The 25,849-nt window shown below is 37.2% G+C and overlaps 1 protein-coding gene across 2 annotated transcripts in view; it reads left to right on the top strand.

The window, feature by feature from the left end:
• Nucleotides 1–25,849, top strand: part of NALCN (sodium leak channel, non-selective) — a 222,683-nt gene that overhangs the window by 153,428 nt on the left and 43,406 nt on the right. Inside the window, exons 16-19 of one of the 2 annotated variants that reach the window (XM_058824921.1) lie at nt 12,577–12,713; nt 14,621–14,762; nt 16,206–16,277; nt 25,663–25,736. In XM_058824921.1, the coding sequence (XP_058680904.1) occupies nt 12,577–12,713; nt 14,621–14,762; nt 16,206–16,277; nt 25,663–25,736 (425 nt within the window). The remainder of the gene's footprint in view (nt 1–12,576; nt 12,714–14,620; nt 14,763–16,205; nt 16,278–25,662; nt 25,737–25,849) is intronic. The other variant, XM_058824922.1, reaches the window with a different exon arrangement.

Genomic DNA, 25,849 nt, shown 5'->3' with positions numbered 1-25,849 from the left:
AGAACATTTAAATAGGCATTATTTCAAAAGTAGTATGCTTTACAGAGACTGTGCCCATTTTTAGAAGACAAGGCAACCTTTTGAGACTGGAAAATAAGGTCATCATGACAATTACTCATGCTAGACTATTTCTTCTTTAATAACTAAAAATTTTTTGAAAGGCCCTTCATGGCTGTTACTTCAGGACACTAGTGTTGTTTGAATTTTTTTTTCTATCTCTTACCTCATCTGTCACCTTTTTTAAAAACAGCATCAATGGATCACAAATTCTGGGTGATATGTTTTATTTGTAATGGTGAAATAAACACCTAAGTATTTATTCACAAGTCCCCAATTCCTGGTATGTGCAATCTGCCAAAAAAAACTCAAAAAATTCAAGAGAGTTTCATCCTGGAGGAAGTTTTTATGGTATAAAATGGTATAAAATAGAGACCTTTCAATATTCTAGCCAAGAATCATATTCAAAGCATACACTTTGTTCAAGGAAGAGGGATGGGAGTTGGGTTTGCTATGAAGGTGAAAATAGCAGTAACAAAAATGTAAATGTAGGCGTCTGCTGCTTCATGTATATCACCAGGGGATAAAATGCTTACCTAGCTTTTATATCACCAGGAACTCATTTAATCTTTTTGTTTTATTTGGTTGATAGCAAAGGTAAAAGGCAAGTGCTTGTCAGGGCACATAGGTGATTCTAGATGCTCCATCCTCTGAATTAAGGGGCAGTCCTGCAGCAGTTTGGAATGAAGGGTTTATGTAGCATTGCTGGTTATTTCTACAGCATTTGGATTCATGAAAACCCATGCTGAGTTTGCCTTTGTGCCCTTCTGTGACACAGAGGTCTTCATTGCCCTTTCTGAACTGTTCTTTAGGCCCATAGGAGCCTGTGAATATATGCACTTGTGTACACATTGTAATTAACTTCTGCATTCTTGAAAAAAAAGTAGAGGCCTGGCCTCTGCATGAGATTTAATTCCTCCTTCATTAAAAAGAGCTAGCAGCTTAGAAGAACTGATTAATTATATTTTTACTGCATTTTTTGGAGCCTAAGACAGGCACTTCTTTTCCACTTAGAATTCAGAGGGCTTCTCCTTCTATAGGTCCTCAAGAATGGACCAGGCACTCTTTTAAAACTGTGACAGAATATGAGGAAGCCTGCAGGGTTTTCCTGCGTAATATCCAACGAGTGGGAGCACTATTTTGGAATGAAGGGAGGATTCTTACACATATCTTTCTGTTTAAAGAAGCAGTCCATAACCACAAGGATACAAAGGAAACAATCTCCATCTCTTGTGAAAGGGACTAACAGCACTCAGGAATCTAGCCCTGGCTAAAATTTCATCAGCAAACTTGTGTGGGAGAAAGGGCAGCCAGTAACATCAAATTATTTCTGTTTTCATCTAGCCCAGCCATGAAAGTTTCTGAAGTAGTTTGGATCAGCCTTTGTGACCTCCCAATTACCACTTGTATAGGTTTGTCTCTGTGTGTCCTTTAGTAAAATAAATCTTCTATCTGAATTTCTGTACTGGAAAAATACTGTGTAACTGTAATGAATCTAAGACTCAGGCCACTTATGTCAAATTAAATGTTCTGCCTCTAGTTCAAAATGAGCAAACCAACCATCCACAAAAAGGCAAGGAGCAGCTAATTTGTTCAAAGACAAAGTCTCCCCCGTTTAAAGAAATATCCTGGATTTTGGCCTCAGCTACATCTGTGAATTTTGTCTCAACTTCAGTTACATTTTCTAAGTAAAGGTATTTGATTGTAAAAATTACTTCACTGTGTGGATGGCAAATACTCAGATCTAAGTTGTATTCATTATCTTCTTAGAGAATCTAATAGAGCCCAGTAATGATTTGGAAAATGTAGAAGTTCTTAAGAGAGGATGTATGCCTATGCACAACAGTAAAACTGAAGAGCATGATTATCTGTTGTCCTGCAGTTCACAGCTATCAGCAAATCCTAGAATCACATTACAGTCTATGCTGGAAAGGAATTCTGAAGAGCACCTGTCTAACCTGTATTAAGAGCAGGCCATTAGATGAGGTTACCCTGAGTCCTATCAGGTCAGCTCCTGGACATCTCCAGTGATAAAATTTCCTTGGCTTGTCTTGGCAACTTATTCCAGTGGTTGTCTTCATAGTGAAGAATTTCTTTGTTCTGTCTGGAGAGACTCTTTATCATTGAGCAAATGTCTTATTCATTGCTTCCTGTCCTGTGATTAGGTCTCTTTGTGAAGAGAACTAATTTCATTACAGAAGAAATTTTTGGGGCTCCTCCACAGACCCTCTCCAATGTGGCAATCCCAAACAAATCAAATTACATGGACATCAGATCAAGTGTACAGCCACATGCATATTTAGCTGAATACATTTAAGGAACAAATGCACATGATAATGGTGTTTATAATAAAAACACTTGGAAAAAATGTTTAGAAAAAGTACTGTGCACTGTGGTTAATGTTTGCTTACTCCTGTGAATAAGAGCAATGAACTTATTACCACATTTGGTACTTATGTAAGTGGGTTTTTAGGAATATTTATCTGGTGTCTCATCTTTTTGGTCTTTGTAGAGATCATTTGTGTGTTAGAAGATTTTGTAATATTGGCCTGTGCCAGCAAAGCATCCATTTACAAGAACACCCAAACTCACTATAGCATGCCTTAAAAGAAGGAAACACAAATTTGCATTGACACAGCCAACAGAAACAAAATGCCATCTGCTGCACAAGCACCTACATCACAGTCTGTGACAAATATTATTCAGCACCTACACAAAAGTGCTTCCACCCCAAGCAGCACTCACAAATTCATATGGATCACGTAGGTTGGATTTGAAAATTGGAATTATGTTCACATTCCAAAGGTATGTACCAAGGTTTAACCCCAGCCACACAGTTCCCCCCTCACTCTAAGAATTAGAAGAGTTAAAGTAAGAAAACTCATGGGTTGAGATAGACAGTTTAATAGGTAAATAAAAACCCAAACATGCAAGCAAAGCAAAATAAGGATTCATTCACTATTTCCCATGGGCAGGCAGGTGTACAGCCGTCCCTAGGAAAGCCATCTTCCATCACATGTATTGGTGACATGGGAAAAGAGACACTATCATTCCAAACATCCCCCCATTCTCCTTCTTTCCCCAGTTTTTTATACTGAGCATGATGGCATATGGTCTGAAATATCCCTTTGGTCAGCTGGGGTCAGCTCCCAACCTCTTGTGTATCCCCAGCCTCCTTGCTGGTGGAGTGGGGTGAGAGGCAGAAGAAGCCTTGATTCTGTTCAAGTGCTGCACAGAGATAAGGAAAGCATCCCTATGTTGTCAGCTTGCAGTGAGAATGCAAAACACAGCCCCATGTCAACCACTATGAAGGAAATTGCCTCTACTCCAGCCAAACCTGGCAGGGTGTGTTTCCTACCATGCAGATGAAACTAAGTAGTGAGCCAAGTTGGATATGCCTTCTGTCCCTTCCAGTTTAGTGGTGATCTATCTCATGGAATACCCCACACAATGCATAGAGCAGCCTATACTAATCACGTGGAATAACAGTTTTGCATGAATGGGGAATAGTTTCAGGCTTTCTATATTTAGGTCTGAAGAGGACCTAGGTAAAAGTTATCTTCCTTTGTTAAACTGTGGGCGAGGACGTACACATTCTCTTCAGTTGAGTCATTTATCCTTATGACCTCTCTGCTCTTCAGCATTTTAAATACCTCTGGCTGTCTGTATCCTGATAGAAAGTCAAGATGATGACTTCCTCAGTCAATCACAGCCTGATTCACTAGGTGTCTTCAGCTCTTTTTTTACGTAAATGGGAGCTGCCTGTGGTGACAACCTTTGGAAGTCTGCCCACAAAATTAAAATTTCCCAGATTGGCTCTGTTTTCCTGCAAACCTGTCAGGGCATATGAAGATGTCTGTCTGAGCTACATTTAGGCAAGGACCATTTGCAAAGCTACCTCCAGGAATCTTCCTTTGTGTAGAAACTAGGATAGGAAAGCAAATATCAAGAGTCTCTAGGTCCTCTTGCAGTGGTAATTTGTTTGCTTCCCATGCAGAAGCACCCTTTAAGGCTGAAATGAATTTTACCCTGAATCTTGAAGATGAACACATTGTAACTAGTCAATATTCATAGGGGGATAGAATATACAGAAATAAAGGTAGTATAGAAAGTAATCTTACCCCTAAGGAATTACAGTTGAGCCAATTATTAGAGATTAGGAGCAGGGCTGACTTTAACAGGCCACAGCTGTAGCCAATAAGAAGAAGAGTTATAAAAGAGTGGATTGGTTGGTTGAAAGGGGAACTGGAGTTATTGGGCTTCTGTGATAAGATGGAAGAGTCAGTGCTCTGAGGAACTGCCTACGAGAAACAGCAAGGAGGTATAAAACTCTTGTAATAAGGAGGTGACAATATGGAACCTTTGCAATGTAATGACAACAAATATTGAATGTTGACCTTTGTACAAGAGCAGACTTCATACATCTTGTGCTTTTGTTGACTTGAAAATATTTTAGTTGCTTGTTGTTCATCATGTATATAGTTCATAACAAATAATGATACCTAGTTTACATGGAGTCTCAAGTATCCCCTGGTGAAATGGAGCATGTAATGCATTTTCTGTTATATTGCTTTTTTTTTTTTGTAGCTCACTAACCTTTGTATAGGAACAAAAATGTATCTGCTACTCATGCCAAGAGAAAAATAATGAATATGAAAATGGTATTTTTCATATTCATTATAGTATTTATATGTGAAATAGCTATTAAAGGAATAGTTAGGCATTGTTAGCATTAAATTTATGTTTCATTTTCATTATCTATTTTAAACTATCCATCAAAATATGTACCCCTGAACAGTTTTTAAATAAAGGTGTGATTTACCTTATCTAAGATAAATATTGAAAGCATTAGGTCAATGGTTTGACTCTATGCTCTTAGAGGGCTTTTTTTTAACCTAAATGATTCTATGAATCTATAAACTGTTTTATCTTCCTTATACTAGAGCATCTTCTCAAAGATAGTAATTTAACCAATCTACATCAAGAGAGAAAGCTGTCCAGGACAGGCTCTCTGTCCTTAAAGCTGGCCAGATGGCACAGCCTGGCTTGTACGTACAGAAAAGTTATTTTCCTCTCCCAAAACTAGCTACCTTTTATAGGGAAGTGCCCATACTGCCTCCAGGGAACATGTCCAGTTGGGATAAGTACCAAACTGTGCTCAGGCATGATCAGGGAGGGTGCTAGCTGGTCAGAAAACATGCTATTGGTCTTGCTAACAGTGTAACACATTGAGGGATCTCACTCCAGTTCTTAGGCCCATAGCCCACTGCTGGCACAGGTGTAGCCTTACCCTGCCCCTGTATCCAGAGAAGCAGTCACTCTGAGGTGACAGTCCATCTGGCTTCTCTCACTTATGTGTTACTATGGGATGAGCCAATATCTGGAGATACCTTTTCCAGTTGAATAGAAGAAGTGCCTAGAAGATTGTATGATTTAGTTCCCATTTGGAGAACTGTCATTAGCTGAGATGAATGCCATCATAGATGTTGTGGCCTGAATTCATCCTGGCTATCACTGGGAGTCAGGCATCTGATTTAAAGCACATACTGGATTCAAGTTCCCTATTTAGTCAGTGAAGTAAAACTAAATGTGTGAAATAAATAGCCAACCCAAGATCTGAACTGACCTCTACAAGAGTCTCTTCATAACTTTTGGCTATAAAAAGATGTAACTAAATTAATTTATGTGGCTCCTTCAGTTTAGGGGCAAGAAGGTTGAACCTAGTCTGGTAAGCACATTCCTAGGGCCTGATTACAACCTCTCCCTACACAGAATCTTGGATTGCCCATTTTCTTTTCAGTGCATGATACTTGCCCCTGCAGAGGCAAAAATATTTGGAAATAAGGCTAAAGTGTAAACCATGTAGCAATATTTGTCAGGCTGTACTCGGTATGAAGTAATAGCTCTGAAAAATTAATCTTATTTATCTCAGTTGATCACAGAGAAACTATGAAAATTTGGATTCCTGTCATCTTTTAGGTAAACAGACTATATCTTAGCCAAATTCTGCTAGATAAGTTTTCCACTATTTGAATTGGAATCATATCTTGTCAGCAGTATTTGTTTCTGAAGAACTGATAGGAGCTACAATTACTAGAAGGCAATTATTAAAAATCCCATATTTGTGAAATCTTACTCAATATCTGTTAAATTTGGAAGACCTAATGCAAAACTTAGAAAAAGTTATCTAAGTGATCAATTAGGATACAGCAGTCACAGTACCAAATCATACTAACACAGCATATAAACCCTGTTACAGAGAGTTGTTTATTAAAGAAACAGATCTTGTGCCTATGGGAAATGAATGTAGTCTGGTTCCTCCATCTGTCAGGAACTTTTTTAGTTTATTTTACTCTTACATTATCAACAGTGCAGTCTCTTGGCTGAACGCCAGCACCACTGTGATCATAGCTTCTGGTATATTTCTCTGAAACTTCCCCATGGCGGTGCTGAACACAGTTAAAATCGGTTTAGGTTCTGTTTAACCATGCCTACATGGGAGAATTTTTTACTGCTTGTGACGTCCCCTTTGTTTAGATCAACCCAAAGGGTGAAATTCACTTCTGGTACATCTAAACAGTAAAAGAGGACAAGAGTGCAAGCTCCAACATTGAACCCTTGTCTGTGCATGCTGCAAGACTTTTCCCTCACTGCTGGCCCTCTCCTGTAGCTCCTGGTACTTTATTCCAGACAATAATTTGATATAGTTCAAGTAATATTTTAATTGAGAGACTGCTTTCAAAGAAAGAAGAGACAGAGCTCCACCAGATTGGTGGCAGGTGGGAGAGCACTACAGAACTGTATCTTAGAGTCCAAACTGCCTCTCAGTTAGGCAGTGCACAACCCAAATGTCATCTTACAGAGGTTCTGTGCAGGAGAACTGCACACAAAAGCTCACATGTTGTTTTAGATGCTGTGAAGAATTGGAAAAGCTGAAGAAAAATTACTGGTGTTATAATGTCTCAGGGCCTAGAAGAACCAAGAGGCAAATATTATGGCTTGAGGTCAATAATAATGTAACATAATAACAATGTAATATTAGGCAAAGACTTTTGTCAGTCTTCTATATAGCACTGTAGACATACTAATAAGATCTACACTTCATAAATACTTCTTTTTAACGCTGTGAGTGTTAGTTTTACCCAAATTCTATTTATCCAATTTTTTACCCTAATTTCTGAGTTGATTTTACCTTCCTTTTATTTCATAGTGCAGGGTGCTCTAAGAGAATCAACATTTTTCTTCATTGTATATGAAATTGCAGGTGTAAATAGTATTACTGAATGTCTGATTTGTGTTGAATTTTAAATCAAATGCAGGTGAAAAAATGTTGTTACATTTTGATGGCAAATCTGAGTGTGTGATGTGACAGCTTACCCATATGCATATCTTATAGCTCATTCACACCCAAAAATCTGCCAGGTCAATAGGATTTCAGAATAACAGAAAGGAAAAAAGAATCTCATTTGATCTGCCTTTCTGATTTTTAGTTTTTTAGTTAATGTCATTTAATGCTAATAACTTGGGTTTCATTCAAAGCTCCTTTTGATGAGCAAAGGTGATGGTAAATCTGAGGACTTGAATGAATAAAAAATTTTGCAAAGCTGTTGGTTGGGTGCTGGTATCAGTTAGTAATGTTTTTTATCTGTGTGCACTCTTGTGCTCAGTGTTTGGTGTTGGAGCACATGATATGGTAAGCATGCAATACAGATTCTGCATTGTCATTTTATTCTTCAAATACAGCCCCTAAAGAAGATTTGCAGGGAAAAATGTTGATATTTAGCAGTGCCCTGTAATGTACCAAACAATATTCATTTAAAATCATCCACTAGTGAGACCTTCTGAACTTAGGCAAAAGGTTTGAACTTTTCTGTCCCCATGAAATTATTCTGGGCAGCTGGCCAGTTCCTAAATATGTGTGTGGACATCAGTGGCTAAACTTTTTACTTGGAATTATTCATTTCAGCCTGCCAAGTAAAATAAAAGAGAGCATTGCTGTATTTTTTTAAAATAATTTGATTTCATTGAAATACTTACTTAGCGTTTAAGTGAATTTCATGTACGCTTTCCTCATATACCATATGAAAACAGCATCTTTCACTCTTTCAGTTTTGCACATTACTGGCTCCTCTTCCATGATGAGAACTAAATGAATAGAGAACAAAACAAAAAGTCATAATGTGTAGGTCTTTCCCTTTAGATATGGTTAATTCTTTATCTCCTTTAGCATGTTCTTTCCCAAGTGTCAATATCTTTAAAACTCATTGACTTTGTTAAATTTGAGCTTTTGATTTGTTTGGGCAAGATTAATACATTTGAGGTTGTTTCTGTCCCTAAATGCAAATCAGTGATATTAAGAGATACTCATGTTAGTTTGTCCTTTGAACTGTTCATATTACTAGACCCTGGAGCACTTCCACCTTTCAGTCCATTCCACCTGGGAAAATCAGGAGAGTTCTGCATGTGCAGACACCTCTCACATCCTGCTTCCACACGAGTGGATGTCAGCTGGAGGGCAGGTGTGACACTGCCTTGCATTCACCTGAATATCTGAAATGCACTGTGGCATGTTTCTTCTGCCAAACACAGAGGGAGATTATGGAAATGCAGCTCTCCTAATCAGCTCCTGATGATTGTCTCATTCTAATTCTCTAGAGATTTTTTCAGCAGCTCTGCTATTAAAGGAGTTGCAGTATGTACTTTAAAAGAACTCACTACTTTCACTCTGACCACATTTGCAGTGATTACTGTCTGGATGACCTTCTTTTTTCATGCACAGTCATTACCTGCTGTCTCCTTTATTGTGTCCTGCCTTTCTCAATCTTCCACTTTCACCACCACTCCTTTTACTGTGTGTATTTTGGACAACCACTTACAGGTTCTCTTCATTTCTAAGGGCCCGGATGTTAATTATACCAAAGGTGATTTTGGCAATCACATTTTAGTAAGGAAGCCTTGAAGTCAAAACTAAATTTACACCTGCAATAAGTAAGACTACACCACATAACACCTGTGCCATTGGAGAGAATTGGTACAATATAGCAGTGTCTGCTGCCACCCCATTCACAGTATGTCCAGGTCAGAAGGATTCTCTTCACAACAGATTCAGTCTCACACTGGACTGCCTGTCCCATCACATGTGGGGTTCAAAGCTGTCTAAGGACCAGCCATTGCTTGGGATCCCTAAGCTCAGACTGCATTTTTGGGTAACTAAGGTGGAGCCTGCAGTTTGTTTTCTCCCAGAAGAATCTGATTTGCTTGTCAACACAGCACATAAACTCAACCTGAAGACAAGAAGTGCTGGTGATTCAGACTTCAAACTACTCCAAACTAAATGGATACATGGCCATAATGCTTTCTGTGAGAAAAGGGTCACACAAACATTCTCTTCACCTATAAGTCTGCCTTTTTCTCACAACTGTCTTATGGATTGATCTAAGACAATTATGTGAACAGATTAGAGAGAGCTTGGTATTCAGAGATCTGTAAGTATTATTTAAAAAACCACAGGAATCCCAAATTAAAATATCCTCTCTGACATTCCTCACCATTTAAGTGCTATTTGGAAAAGTGCACCTGTGTTCAGAGTGGGCAGTTGTACTGTAAGTGTTGTGCCAATAAATCTACTCTTGTAAACTCAAGCAGCATATAAGTAGTCAGATAGACAAAAAATTCTTCAATGGCTTTACAGATGTTACCTTTTTTACCATCCACAAAAGAATTTAGCCAGGCTAGGCTGACAAAACATTGTTGAGCATTTCCAGTAGGCTCTTGGGCTGTAGATGGAGGGCTATGCAGAGCAAATCAGGCCAGTGTGCATTTCTTTATCAATAGTAAGAGTAAGAAATAAAACCTAAAAATCATAGAGAAAAATGGCCAGTTATTTTATTTTAGTTTATTGGGTTAGTTGGGTCTAGCTGTTGCTAGAAACATTCTACACCATCATAGCCCCATTTCAAATAATCCTGTAGCTTTAAAAATCTATGTTTGTCAAATGTTAGAGAAAGTTGAAATATAAAGGTTCTAAGCAGCAATACAAAACAGGATGTGTGTCGTGTGGAGCAACAATTACACCCTAAGTGCACAGAGAAGAACTCAGGGAAGCTAAATGCTTTACACTCCCCAATATGTAATGTTATCACAGCATGAATAATTGGAGTTATTCTATAGAACTGTGTTGAGTTTAGGATTTTTTAAAGCCTATCTTAAATCATTCTCCTATCCCCTTCTTTACCTTTTGAACTCCACAGTTCTCTGATTTCAATGTCTCTGTGCTCTGTTCTGCACTTAGACTTCAGACAACAATGCAGTGCTGTATATTCTGTATACACTGACTTATGAAAACAGGAGTTCATAGCTCTAAGTGACATTGTCTGTGCCTAAAATATGCATATTTATGCAATGTTTCCTTACTGAAAAACAAGTGTCAGAAACTGGAAACCTTTCTTCCTCTAAAAATAATCCCTTCCCAACGCTTTCAACAGTACAGCGTTGCAGAAAAGCCCTATTAGATTATCCAAATCATTTCCTTTTCAGTGAAAGATCTCTTTTGGCAATACTATGACATTTCAGGGGTTCTGACTAGTCTGATTTTGAAATTATAAGGCACTTCCCTCTGCAGAGTGCTCTGAACACTCAGAGATTTTCCCACAAGGCTAGTAATCTTTATTCTCACCATAGAAATTCTGTTTCTTAATTTCATTCTCTCATTCCTTTATGTTGTATACACTATTGTATTCTTGAAGTAATTTATTTTCACATATTTATTATGTAAATTTGCTTCATCTCCCCTGCTCTTACTTTATCAGTTATAGTAGATGGGAAGTAAATAATGGGACCCTGTAGTCTTTCTCTTCTTTTTTCTCTTTTGTCCCAGTTGGTTAACACAGCTCTCCCCTGGTTTCATGGCTCTCTTCAGCACTGTTTTGTCTTGTCAGTGAGAAAATGGTTAAACAGCATTTAGAAATTCGTGCATACCCAGATATGTTCTCTTCAAAGCAGCACAGAAATGAGCTGGGAACTTGTGCGTCATTTTTCATACCCTTGTGATATCTAACCAACAAAGCTTTGTTGTGAACATAACCTTTGGCTGGTAATGCAATTGGTGCCCAAACTGGCCTTTTGATGCTATATTGAAGTCCAAGTTCATGTGGTATTTGCAACTCTTCACATTTTAATATCATGTGCACTAAAGTAATAATTTCTTCCTTTTAAGGATCGTTAATAGAGCAATGAAACAAGACTGGCCACAATACAGATTTATGCAACATTTCCTTTTTATTCTGAATCAGCTTTACCATTAATCATTAGCCTTTGTTTGTAGCTGTTCAGTTTTCTGCAGTTTTCAGCCCACATGACAACTTCTATCCAACTGAATATGAATTGATTTTCAGTTTAAGCTGTCCTGTGGCTGGAAGTGGTGATGTTGCTGATAGCATGACAGTGCAGCAGAGCAGTTTTTCTTCTACAGCATGCTGTGGGAGAATGCATTTCACTAGGCAGGGCAAATGAGAATTAAAGCTCTGTTTGAATTCCTGGGCTATTCCCCCTGGTAAAAATCTTTAGCTGGTGTCTATCAACAGTATTTCCTGCAGGTGCTGATGGTGAAAATGTCTTTTAAAATTTAAGCTTCTAATCCTTTGCTTACAAGCAGGGATGAGAAGAAGAATTGGAATTTCAGTTGGATATGTGCTGAAATAGTATACAATACACATACAGTTTAAAATAAATGTAAAAATTAATTTCACTGCTTCTTTTTGACTTTGTATTTTGTTGCAAAACCACACCTGAATTGCTACATAAAATAAACAGATATGATATAGAGATATGATTCCTGAATACTGATTACCTTATCTTTTTAGCCATCACCTGTCCAGGTATATACATGTATCCGTCTTTTCTGTATTTGGATAGGTGATATTCCATTGAATAATTGGTTTTGGATAATTATAAATACAATATTTGTTATGTGATTTGCCATAGCTGAGTATCACTGATGTAAATGGATTCTTTTGAGTTCTTTGTCATTACTTATAATACTCATCTAAATGCAATTGTCCTGTTATTTTGTGTTCTGGGAGCTGAATTCTCTTAAAATTTCTTGCCTTTTAAAGTGCTGTGTTTTCTTTGAGTGTCAGAGAGCTGTTAGCATATACAGGAAGATGTGCCTAATAAGAAAAGGTCTTGGGTGTTTATTTGATGGAAGTGTTAGAACCTATGAAGAAAACATAGAAATAAGTATATCGAATAGGGCACAAATATGCTTTGTACTTTAAAATTGAAATTATTATCAATCCTCCCATTTTATGTCTGTCGGTTAAAGGCATAGTATTGTTAGGCATTTGTAATCTTCTAGCACTAGCCATTAACTTATATCAAATTTACCTTCTGTAGGTCTTTGCTGCCATCTTCTGCTTCTTTAAATTATTGCCATTGTTGTTATTTGGATTCTGAAAAATGAGTGGGATATTATAAAGCAAAATTTCGCTTTCTGTTTTTTTTTTATTTTTTTGTTTTCAGCTAAAGCAAAGTGAAGCTAATGCAGATACAAAGGAGAAGCTTCCCTTGCGTCTACGCATCTTTGAAAAATTTCCAAACAGGCCACAAATGGTGAAAATCTCAAAGCTTCCTTCAGATTTCACAGTTCCAAAAATAAGGTATTGAAATATTTCCTTTGCTAGCATGCTGTAAACTTTTTTGGGGCCACATAACACCCCAAAATATTTAACTTTTTTTTTTCTTGTCTGTTAGGCAGATAGTTCAGAAAATAAGAAATGAAACAGAATTAACCTAGGCATTCAAGAGATGTGGTATTTTGGGTATACCTCATTTCTCTCATTTGGGGAAAAACAATCCTAGCATTCCTAATGCCTTATTCATGAAAGCAGCTAGACTGATCAGAACTGACACAAGTACAATATAATTGAAAAGTGTGTTGTTTCTCCTTTCCTTTGGATTTTAGTTTCTTGGCTCACATAGTGACTAGCAGTCTAATGGGTTCTCATGGAGGTTTTTAAAGCTCCATGAAATGGCAGTTAATCATTAGAGAGGATAAAACAAAGCATCCAAAACCAGTTAGCCTGTGATGACCTTGTCCCTTTTTTGTATTTATGTAGTTACCTCTTTCCTGTGAAACTCACCTTAACTAAAGATCAGATGCTCAGTGATCTACTTGATCATTCTTTACTGTGGGGGTCGTGAGGCAGTGGCACAGGTTGCCCAGAGAAGCTGTGGATGCTTCATCCCTGGAAGTGTTCAAGGCCAGGCTGGATGGATCTCTGAACAACCTGGTCTAGTGAAAGGTGTCCCTGCCCATGGCAGGCAGGGTGGAACACGATGATCTTCTAGGTCCCTTCCAACCCAAACCATTCTGCAAATCTGTGATCATCAGTTAGAGTAAAATTATTTTTCCTTGGTGTCAAAAGAGTCTGACAGAAATCCAAGGGCTGCTCTAGTATATACAGGCTACAAAGTCTGCTGACATGCCACAAGCTGTGTGAACAGATCCTTTAAGTGCCTGTGTCAATGTCCTCAACAAGCACATGCCAGAAGAGAGAACGATGTAAAGGATTGCTGCCATTGTTCCGAGTCTACCAAGGTTACATTTCTTTTGATTAAATTCACAAGGAAGCTAAGTCAAGTGGTTTGACCTGTTTGTAGTACCTTAGCTGAGCAAAAGGAATAATGCTGGTCAGAAAGGTAATGAAAGGCAACCTTCCAGATCTCAAGGAAACAATCACAGATGCTTTACTTTTAGTGTCAAAGTATCCTTTGCTTATATATGGAGTGTGTTCTTCTCCTAGTCCTAGTCTTTTTTGTTATTTCTTTCTAGTTGTGTTTTTCCCAGCATATTCTGTACTCATGATCCTATTAACTACTGAAACAGACTTCAAACTAGCACATCATATCTTTAAATACCAAGCTATTGTATTATGTAGCAATATCTCTCCAGAGAAAAATTAGTTTTTGCATAGTTCACACTGAAAGAGGCAACTCTATTGAACTTAAAATATGGAAAGATAAATGTATATTTGTTGTAAACAGAAATGCTTCTGCTTTTTAAACATGGCATATGTGAGGCACAGAATTGCTGAAGCGCCTTAATAATGACATTCAAAGCAGTTATATGAACAGATGTTGTTTGAAATCTTCAAGAAAGAATTTCATGCAGAGAGTATGTTTCATTTGGATTATATCAGCATTTGATTTGCATTGAAGTAACAACTTGCTGTTTAATGAGCTCAAAAGAGCTGAAAACTGCAAAAGGCACTTGAAATATTTAGCACTTTGATTGGTAAATAAATAAATAATAAAAGCAATTTTTTTTCAATCTATGTGCAAGAGATCCAACTCCCAATTCAGTTATGCATTTCTTTAATAAATGAATTCAGGTGTTATCAGTTGTTCTGGCACTCTGTTCATTTATACATCTATACCCCAGTACAACTTTTTCTCGGGAGTTTATCCATCTCAGCGTTAGTGAATTGTGACATGTCAAAAGGAAAACCAAATATTAACTCTTCTTGGTGTTTTAATGTGTCAATATCCTCTATTTGATCCCAAGGGAAAGTTTTATGAAGCAGTTTATTGATCGCCAGCAACAAGATACCAGCTGTTTGCTGCGAAGACTTCCTTCAGCATCTTCTTCCTCATGTGACCACTCTAAAAGATCAGCAATTGAAGAAAACAGATATATTGATCAAAAGGTAAATCAAGAGTATAGGATAGTATATATCTTGCCTGGAGTATTGTGAGAAAAGGCATCAAATTATTCAGTTTGTCAAACTACATAAAAAGTGAATAAAAGCTAGGATGATTGAACATAATTCAGCCTAAAACAGACATCATAGCAGATCCTCTTCTGGTTTCAATTTTCCCATCTCCTTTCAATTGAATTTCTCCTACCAATTCAAAATTCAAGATTTGATACATTAGTTGTTTAATGCATGTATCATCTGAAGCAATTTTTTTGAAACAGTTCTGCTGCTAATCACTGAGAAGCTAGTGGAAAATTAAAGTTTCTGAATATCACACTGGATTTTTGAGTGCCTTGATACTATTGGAACCTTGAAAATACACTTCACTGATGGAAGTGTGAAGGAAGGAATATAGCCTAAATGGGCATAATCTACTTTAACAAGCAGAGCAGAAAAATTGGATAAGTTATTAATATCACTGTGTAATCACTGAATTTGAGTAAAATTTTAAAAATTATTCTAATTATTTAGAGGCCATTGCTCTGTCTGTAAGCCTGGAAATCACTAGAAAACAGACCCTGAACAGATATATTTGATACCCATTATGCTAAAAGCTGCTAGTCTCCCATGGATGGTTAGATTTGAAAAAATACTAGCGCTGCTTGGAATGATGACCATGATGATGATGCCAGCAGCACAAGTGCATGTATCTGACTTCTGACACCTTATAAAACTAAAGGGGTGGGAAAAAATATTCACGTGCATCATGGAAGATAACTGGTTTCCCAGATTTCTAGTGGCCTCTGCAGAGATATCAGTCCTTGACCACTTGTAATATTGCATATTTTAGTGACATTTTTATAGACAAAAGAAAAGTACTTTCAGTATTATTATGTTTCAGTATTGTTCACTGTTGAATCCTCTTTGAATATTAACATCTGTGTTTTTTAAATACATTTTAAGTTAGAGAATCACAGACAAGAAAAAAAGAGCCTATGCATTACTGTTATACAGTATAAATGGCTTTTCTAGGGTGTGTTTGCAACCATAACCCAGGGCAACATTCATACAGGTGGAGTTGCAGAGCTGGGAGGCAGAATTGGGAAAGGAGAGTTGGGGAAAACATTACTCTTCCGATAATGAATGAAAATAGACAATTTGTAAACTCATGTTAATTGCCATCCCTAGTTCTGTGCAAGAGCCTATTCTTGTGGCTGATGTATTCTATGGCATCAGTAAACCAAAGCAGGGCAGCATGACCTGGGAGGGAGGACTGTGGCAAAATGTGGCATATCAGGCCAAGAAGGCTGTAGGAAGGAGTCAAGCCTACATGGACTTCACCTGCTTTAACAAGCACAGCAGGAAAACTGGATAAGTTATTAAATGGCAAACCTAGGGGCTAGCAGAACTATGCCAAGCATCACTAATAATGGATCTCAAACACTATGCCAGGGTAATCAGAGTACATTTCTACCATGTAATGAAGAGATGAACAAAGACCTTAAAGTTGTCTCAGCCACACAGGTAAGTCCTCAGTATGCAATGCAGAGCTATGCAGTGGCTCAGTAGATCTGTTTACATGAATATATTTTAGATATATTAAATTCCATCTTAATTCCTTTTGCTTGCTGTTTACAAAAGTGAATTGTTACTGTGTTTGAAGACAGATGAATACATGGCACAGTTTATTCAATGATATCTTGCAGTATGAAAACAGAATGATGCATTCTTTTCAAATTTTCACTTCCCTTCAAAAGCAAATATGCATTATCTGACTTTAATTTTTGAATTGAAATAAGCATTTCCAAATTGGTTTTGCACATTCAAGCTGTTTTAGGCACATACTTTAGGATCCCCATGCCTCAAGGGTAAGAAACAATGATGAGTAGTATTTCTGATAAATGCAGCTTAAAACAAGATATTTACACATTCCTATTAAGAGGAGAAAGCACTAAGAAGGATTTTTGAAAGTAATTAATCTAGCTTTCTATAGTTACAGTTGCCAAGGCAACCTAATTTTTGTATGATCAAATCTTCTTAAAAATATCCTTAAAACAAGCTTGGAATGACTGGTTGTGCTTAAGTATTAACCTTACATTTATACTTTACTTTTCTTTGTAAAAAAACCAAACATGACAAAACATTTTACTGATCTCAGTGCCTGGCAGGATTGCCTTCTCACTGCTCCTGTGAGCAGTGGGATGGCTTCAGAAACTTTTCAAATGCTTTTGCATTGTAGTTGATGAGGAAAAAGTAGAATTAAAAGGTAGAATCAAAAGGTGAGATCCTGCTGGTAGATCTGACTCTGTCCTTCCTTTGTGGTAGCTGAGCTGTGGCTAGTCCCTCCAGTTACTCCTGGACTTAAGTCAGTATGTCTGTGTTCCACATCTGCTTAATTGATAGGAATCCCTTACATTCCCCTATTTTTCCCTTATTTCCACTTCAGCAATATTCTTTTTTTTCTATGAAAATCTGCCTCTATATGGAATTGTGTTAGAATCAATCTGCTCATAAGTTGTGCTGATCGGTAAAGCAGATTTTATATATATTTCGTTAAAGAATGAATTTAGTGTTTTCAGTATGGTAATTATTATAATTACCCACTTCCTTTAAAAGTTAGTTGTAAAGGAGGAGTAGATTTTCAGTGCATTCTTCTTTTTTTTTTTCAAGGAATTCTACCTTCTCAAAAAAATTGGAAACAATTATTTTTGGTGTAAATCACTATAACTATGACTACAATCCATTTGATATGATTTTCATCTATGCCAAATCAAAATAACATCTTTGGGACATAGATTTCTTTGCTATACTCCTTTTTTTTGTACTCAAGTCTGTGAGTTCCATGGTGTTTCATCTTCAAAATGTTTAAACTGTAGTGAATGTTATAAACTAACCAAGCACTATTATAAGAAATCACTTTTAGATACCTAAATGCCCTTTACATTTTGTGCATCCTCTAAGAGTTCTCTGTCAGCAAGTGGAGTCTGAGTAGGTGTGTGGAAACAGATTGTGCCATGTTCTTCCTTCTGCATCCAATGCCAGCAACACCTGGGCTCTCCCACAAACAGATGCCTGATAGGCAGCTTAGCACTGTGCTTTGTTTGAGTTGTTTGTTATTATCTGTAACATTTGGTGTGTAAAACTGGGATTCTCTGGGCTTCTCTGAACTTAACACTGCTGGAAATGCAGGATGGTAATTTTTCGCTCTCCACTTGAGGTCCTGCAGAGCAAATTTACTTAAACTCAGTGATCTTGCCACACACCTACCTACTGTGTGCTGATCTAGTCTGTGCTGATATATACCTGATGTCATCTGCAGGCCATGTTGAAGAAGTTGAAGAACCCATGGTCAAATTAGAGAAACCAGGATTGTTCAGATTCGTCAGCATTCCCCCTGTGGTAGCAGAAAGCACTGTGAAAGTATTTTCTGGTAAAAGAAGGAAGAATTCTTGGAAAAAGTACAAGATGAAAAGAGGGATTTAGGGTATTTAATGTACCTTGTAGATGAGGGAAAAGGAAGAGAGGAAAGTGCTCTTTTATACTTCTACACTTGTATGAAAATTATTCACAGTATGCTGGGAATTTCCTTAGATAACCAATATTTCAGTAAATTCTTGGCCAGAAGCACTGGATGATATATGGAAACAATTTTAGTGTGAGTGGGTGGATGAGAAGATAGGAAGTTGGCAGAAAATAAGGACATCTCAGTGGCTTTCACATAGCCTGAAGTATAGTTGCAGCAAGTTTCAGGGGGACAAAGAATTAAATTAACATGAGATTTACAACAAATCAGGTGTCCAGTGGAATACATCTGAGTTGGCTGTAGAGCATTGGCTTTGCCTTCTTAACTTCAAGACTGGAATCAGAGGGGCACAGAAACCCTTCAAATGCTTTCCTAAGAGACATTCAAGTTTTAACAAACCTTGCAGAAAATTATTGTGAGAAGTACACTGGTTAATTATCCTTGGCCAAACAGCACAGCACATGGCTGTTAGATTAAAGTTCAAAATTGACAGACTCATGAGATGAACTTTGAAAATACTTATGGTTCAAAATGTACAGATAAACCATGTGCATGTCTACAACAAAGTGACAAATCAGGAGTGAATTGCAAAAGAAAGTACGAGAGCATTTAATATATCCATGTATTTTATAGTTTAGTCTTGGAGCATTTCCCACTTAATTGAAGGAATATAATCAAGTCAGATCCCTTATTTCTCCACTTATAAGATTAATTGGATAGTAGCAAATGTAATTTCTATTTTCTATTTTCTCTCCCTTCTATCATCCTGTTTCTTTGCTGATTCCTTCCACATGTATGAGTTCTGGTTTTAGTTCTGCCCTATATGGAATGCAGCTAGTAGCCATTCCTTTGTCTGTTGGGAGCCAGGTGCAGCACTACGGTCCAGCTCCTGGGAAAGCTTGGTCTCCCACCCCATGTGGCTCTCCCACTGTTTTCCTGCTTACAGCAGAATGTACCTTTGTGAAGGGAGGTTGTGGCCAGGAAGTGAGAGCTGGTCTCAGAGGTAGCCAGAGCCATTACCATGGAAGACATTCAATGGCAGACTTCGTGCTGGAATCTGTGTTTAACATATTTTGTTAATATAATAGATACTGCTTTTTTGAACTGCTGAGACATGCCATCTAATCTTGATGTTTTTGTTTAATCTGGATATATGTTCTGTTTTGAGGTTTTTTATCTGACCTGTGCTCAGCTTCAACTATTCTGTTTCTCGAGGAAAAAAGAAACCCCAATCTTCTGAGAGTATTCCAAAAGGATTTTTCTTTGCAGAAAGTATTTGTAATTGCAAAAGTTGAAATAGCTTTTCAGGTTTTCTAAGGCATACATTTTATTATAAAAGACAGGATGTCCCAAGATACCTTCCAGAAAACCATCAGGTGCTCATATATTTTATTCATACTTTTTTCCTTAAAACTAAGGATAGAATATTTATTCGTAAATTACAATGTTCAGAATTTCTTTTTCTTACTGTAATAAACTTATGTCCCAAGTTAATCAGCTTCTCTGAACTTTATTTTGGGCATTCAGCTGTACAAAGCAGAATTGAAAAAGATACAATAGTGTTGTGTTCCTTATTATTTTCTGTAAGTAATTTGAAAGAATAATTTTATTACATTAATTGTGAACAGAGCAGAAAGTAATAAAGTGTAATTGCACATGTATTCCAAATTGAAAAGATTATTTCTTTTTAAATACTACTAAATACTACATTTTTTCTGAAGCAATTATTGCAGAATTTTGTGCAAATCAACAAAAATCGTTCAAACTTATCTTCATTTTCTTAATTTATCTGAATTTAATTCTGTCCTACAATTTCAGTTTCTATATGCCACTTGTTAATTAGGCACAGTCAAGTGCTTCAAGTCTTACCTATTTATGTCATTCATAGGATAATGCCAAAATCTATCTTGTTATGGCATTCAGAGAAGTCATTAAAACAATGTACCTGCCGGAATGACAATGGCTTATGGGTCTAACATTTTCTTGCTCATTACAGTCATGATTTTCAAAGATGATTTTTGAGCCCTGTCTGTTCTCATCAGGACAAGGGGTAATGGTTTTAAACTAAATAAGGAAATTTTTTTTATGGTGACAGTGGTAAAATGTGGAGGGATAGAATGTAAGAAAATAAAGATAGTGCAGAAGGCAGTCTCACACCTGAGGAGTTGCAGGTGTACTAATCACCAAAGATTAGGAATAGGCCTGTCCTTAATATGCCACACCTGTGTCCAACAAGAAGATGAGTGCTACAAAAGAGTGGGTGAACTGGTTGAGGAGGGAGTTGGAGTTTGTTGTACTGTGCGGGGAGGTGGAGTTTGTTTTCTGTACTGTGAAGAAGGAGTCAGTGCTGCAAGGAGTTGGCCATGAGAAATCACCAAGAAGGTATGGGAGATTTACAATATGATTACAACAGTAAAACAGTGAAACAAGTTGCCCAGCAAGATGGTGTGTTCCCCATTCCTGAAAACATTCACATTTTCATTGGATGGGGCTCTAAGCAATCTGATCTAGTTAAAGATGTTCCTGCACATTGCAGGGCGATTGGACTAGATGGTCTTTCAAGGTCCCTTCCAACCCAAACCATTCTATATTTTTATGAAAAATCTACCCATTAAACCTATGAAAGTTTAAAACTCAGGTGTACCAAAGGGGAAAAAACCCAACCATGTTACTATAAGGCATAAAAGAGAGGGATCCTTCTCCTTCCCTGGAGCTGCTCCTCCATGTGTCTGAGATGGACTATCTCCCCTTTAGGTTTTTGGAGATTTTATGAGTGCTAATATTAGCCTTGTCCACATTTTCAGACCTAATTAAAAACAGTTCTTGGTTACGAAAAGATGTGTAGATTTTCCAGACCGGTAGCCACCTAATTAGAACTTTACCTTCCTTAAGAGAGAGGCAGCAATCAAGGGCTAGAGAATGAATAAAGGCTGTTTTGGGTCAATGACTCCCAGGAGTTAAGGAGATTATACCCACTTGTCATTCTAGACATTTGATCCAAAGGGACAGCCTTTGAATTCTTTGGGCACTTATCTAATGCTAGATCACTTTCTTGACTGTGTAGTGAGCCTGTTTCTTACATTGGACAACCTCACAAAGGGCCAGATTTTCAAAGTCCAAATGAAAATCTACTTTGAGAGAGGGAAATGGATTAGTGATCTCTCTCTCTCGTAATTTTAGCCTTTATGCAAAGGTTTCAAGAGAGCTTAAGAAATTCCCTGCTACCTGTAGTTGCTTAACTTGCTTAAATTTTTGTGAACATTTTGTTAGGTATCTACCAAAAATTTGCAGTCTGGTCTTCTGTCACTCTTCATATGACTTGTTGCACTCATTTTGGTAGAGTCCAATCTCTTCAAACCAAAGATATGGTAGAATGTTGTTGAACAAATATTTGCATTTGAGAGGCTACACAGGCCCAAATTCCTGTGGGCCAGGAATATCCTATGTTTCATGGACTGCTCAAGTTTTGAACAAATTCTCCCTAAATATTTCCTTGCTCTTTCATGAAAATTATTCTGATACACTGCTTACTGTACTGACTTTTTGTATTTTCCCCAGAAGCTTTAAACAACAATGTTTAAACAACAATATAGTACCTAATAATCTGTTCATTCTGCAAGTCTATATTGGCATACAACAAATTCCAAACTGAAACAGAAGCTTTGGGTGGTTTTTTTTTCCTTCCTTGGAATTTCTAGCATGGCACAGCAGACTATACCCATATAGTCCTGAAGTTGCCTGTAAGAGCATTATTAACAGCACTAGGCCAAAACTCCTTATTTTCATATAAAACTTAAGAAATTACCTTATGAAAATGCACTGCATGCATTGGGTTTTATTCTACTGTCAAGTAAACATTTCAGATATTCTTATTTCATGATTTAAGACGTTGTCTTTATGACTTTGTATTCCTGAACAGCCACTAACACTTGTTACTTCTGCCAGCTTTGAAGCAGTATGATACAAAAATCATACACTACATCACCAGAGATTTTACCTCGTAATAGAATATAAGTGTTTATCAAATTCAAGTTGAAAATAATTGCTTTATGTAGCATTTGCTGAGGTCTGGGCACTACAAACATGTTTATAGAGAAACACATCAAACCTTAGTAAGCCAAAATATATAGCATTTCTCAAAACTTGAAACCATTCAGTTATGTCTTAGCTGGTGTAAATTGGCATACATCCCCTGAAGTCAGCAGTGCTGTGCCAGTACGTGTAGTATGTAGAACTGGTCCACAGTCATTTTCTGACACTTCACAAGGTATTTTCTTGTGGTGCTTTGCTTTTGATCTTATGCCAAGGATTTTCTTATTCCAGGGTAGAAAACCTGGATTTTTGAAAGACGCTACTAAATAAACATTGTTATTGAGATTGTCTGCAGTACCTTTTCAAAGCAGCGGGTGGCACTTGCAGAGCAACAATGTTCTGTGATTTTGCTTATTTTACAACAGTGGCTTTGTTCTTGTCAACAAATGAGATTTCATGGGATGTAGTGTTTAGACCAAGTTCACTCTCACTGAACTGAATTATTTTGTCTGCCTGAAGTCTGTCCTGCCAACAGCAGCAAAGAGTGTCAACACTTGTGGAAGAGAAGCACTACCTGCAGATTTCATAATTCTGTGCTCATATCTGTGTAAATAAGCTCAAAGAAATTTGAGAATGAAGACACAAGCTTTATCATGGTTTAACAGCAGCACATTATATCCATCTAAAACCTTTGCATTCAGGAAATACAATTGGGAATTTGCTGACCTGCCACAGCAGATCCTTGCTTTTTAAAGTAAAGTGCAAAAGTTATTTTAAGTGTGTTGCTGAAAACATATTTTAGAGTGATCAGATGCTGTTAGGTGATTTCAAGACAGTGTCATATGCTAAAAAATAATGTTCTTTAGCAGAAAGCTGTATGGCACTGTGGTTTCTGCATGAAGTGGTAGAGAGAAGTAAATAAATAAATAAATAAAGGCTAATAAAGATACGCTGAGGGTGTCCTCACAGTGCAGCACAATCTGTAATAAAAAAACCCAGCAGGCTAGACAGATACACCCTAAAATAACCTCAGTAGAGTGTACTGTACTTGTTTAATTTCCCATTGTCTGATTGTGTAATGTCTTTTGTATGTTAACACTGTTTATAATTTCCTCTGCAACATTCCAGAACTCGGCAGGTATCACAAGTTTTAATTGCCAGCCTCATTGTACACCAGCATGAGGCATCTAGACATTATTAAACAAAATACTGATCATCACCCCCATTTTCTGTTTGTACAGTCCCACTGCATTTGCCTGGTGTGCTATGCAAATTTGGAAAATTAAATGGGAAGTAGTTTCGTTCATTTATCTAATATAGAAATAAGAATGTATATTTTAAAAATCTGTAGTAATGCGTTTTTTTCTTCAGCATATATATTGACATATGTGCGTTGCAATTTGACTGACTACTGACTCCTTTGAATATGAGAAATAGATCAATTGTGCTTATCTAAAAGTATTTTCTTGTATTGCTTCTTCTGGATATTTTTAACTCAAGATAAATTCACCAGTGTTCTGCTGAAGGAATGGCTCCTGATTCCTTCAGAAAGAGAAAGGAGGACCATTGTTTTCAAAAGTCATAATCCTTGGAAGTGCCTAGGCTGTTTTGTGAATTCTATTTTCGACCACTGAGAACTCTAGGCACCAAACTCTAGGATCTTGTATATGCCTATGTATTCCTAGATTAAAGAATGGATACCTCAATCCTATCTAAATTCCATCACAGTCCAGACACAGACAGGATTGTAAGAAAACCTTCAAAACTTCACCTAAGCTGCTGTCCATTGGCTGTGCTTAGGCCCCCAAGCAAAGGCACCCAGGACATTTATAGCCTCACAGTCTAAGCAAGCAAAAGTCTGGGGTCATCAGCTCCTGCCATATCTTTAAATACCACAGGTCCCTGTGGCCTTTGTTAGGCAAAGGGTCATCAGTTCATGGCCTCTTGCCTTGGGCTCAGGCTCCTGCACCCCCAGAGCTTAACCTGCAGCTTGCACTGCAGCTGCACACTCAGCTGCATGCAATAGATGTATTCCTCAACAGGTATATCTCATACTAGGATTTTCAGTCTATTTTTATGTTTACCATATCCAGGCAATGGAATTTTTCCTTGTTTATATTGAAATACTCAACAAGTTTATTACTCTTTCTGTAATCTTAACTGAAATTCCAATACCTCATTTTCCAAACTACATTCTGAAGTGTTGCATACCTCATTACCATTTTCAAGTTACTGGTTGTTTAAGGAACCCAGAGATTCTCAAAATGGGGTGTTTTCAAATCATCTGTGTTATTACTTCTGCAGGCTGTACAGAAGAGAGCTAGGACATGAGAAAGGTTAAAGGGGCCACACTTGTATAAGCAAGGGGTAGGAAAGAGATTGTAGCTTGCTGTAACAGTTTTGGTTTAAAAAGCAAAATCCGTTTTATTAATTACAGACAGTATAATTAACAAGTTTTTAAGGCATTTTCTAGTCTTCTGTTTATCTACAAAATAAGATCGTACTGTGACTCAGAGTCAATATAAGTCTTCAGAGAAGTTCTGGCAAAATTATTTGTCAAATGACTCTGGATTTGAGCTAGCTTTAGAAAATTTAAACATGTAAAGAAATGTGCTTAAAGATTCTGTTTCAGATTGATCAAAACCAGGACACAGATTGCTAAGAGTTTCCAAATCTCTCTCAAATATTTTCCTCGAGATAATGATCTCCAAACGGTTGACAGATTTAAGTCTTACAATGTGCCAGAGGCTTTCTGTTCATCACAGGTGCAATTCTTGAGCTAATTTTTTCAGCTGTGGTTTGCTCCTTGATTTGCCATGTTTATTAATCACTTGCTTGTTTTTTTCATGTATCTCAGTCCTTTCATTTCACATTCAGGAACTCCTGTTCACAAGAAGATTCCTGAAACTGTTCATGACCAGAGGCAAGCATAAGCATATTTTGCTTAGCACATTTTTTCTTTGCATCTGTGAGAAAAAAATAAGGCATTGAAATGATACATCTGAGCTTTGCTTGCTGGTTCTTTTGTACAATCGTGGCATCTCCAGAGTATGATCCAGCCTAGTCAAAATCCAAAGTGGAAAAGGAGTAGCAAAACAGTGTGATTTGGCCAATTGGAGAAGAAATGTGTAATAAAGCAAATTTGTGCTAGCCAGCAAAACTATCTACTTCTTTCTACACAGAACTGCCTAATGATTGGGTTTGGAAGGCCAAAAGATGTACATAAGTATTTTGATTGTTTTCCACCATCCTTTTTATGCACTCAGCATCATAATATTTAATTGCTCTGTCACATGCACAAGTTATACTTTAAGACAATTTAAAAGTAAGATGTCTTTTTTCTTAATTTTATAGCTCCGTAAATCTGTTTTCAGCATCAGAGCAAGAAACCTTCTGGAAAAAGAGACAGCAATCAATAAAATTCTAAGGTAAGAGTCAGATGTGATTTGATATAGTTTTGACTGTTATCTGATTTTGTACAACCCTGTTTATTACTAATGTTACTGCATGTATAATATTCATAATAATGTATCTCTTTGTA

The sequence above is a fragment of the Ammospiza caudacuta genome, chromosome 2 (genome assembly GCF_027887145.1).
Source record: "Ammospiza caudacuta isolate bAmmCau1 chromosome 2, bAmmCau1.pri, whole genome shotgun sequence".
NCBI classification, from domain to species: Eukaryota; Metazoa; Chordata; class Aves; order Passeriformes; family Passerellidae; genus Ammospiza; species Ammospiza caudacuta.
This window is presented reverse-complemented; position numbering and strand designations above follow the sequence as displayed.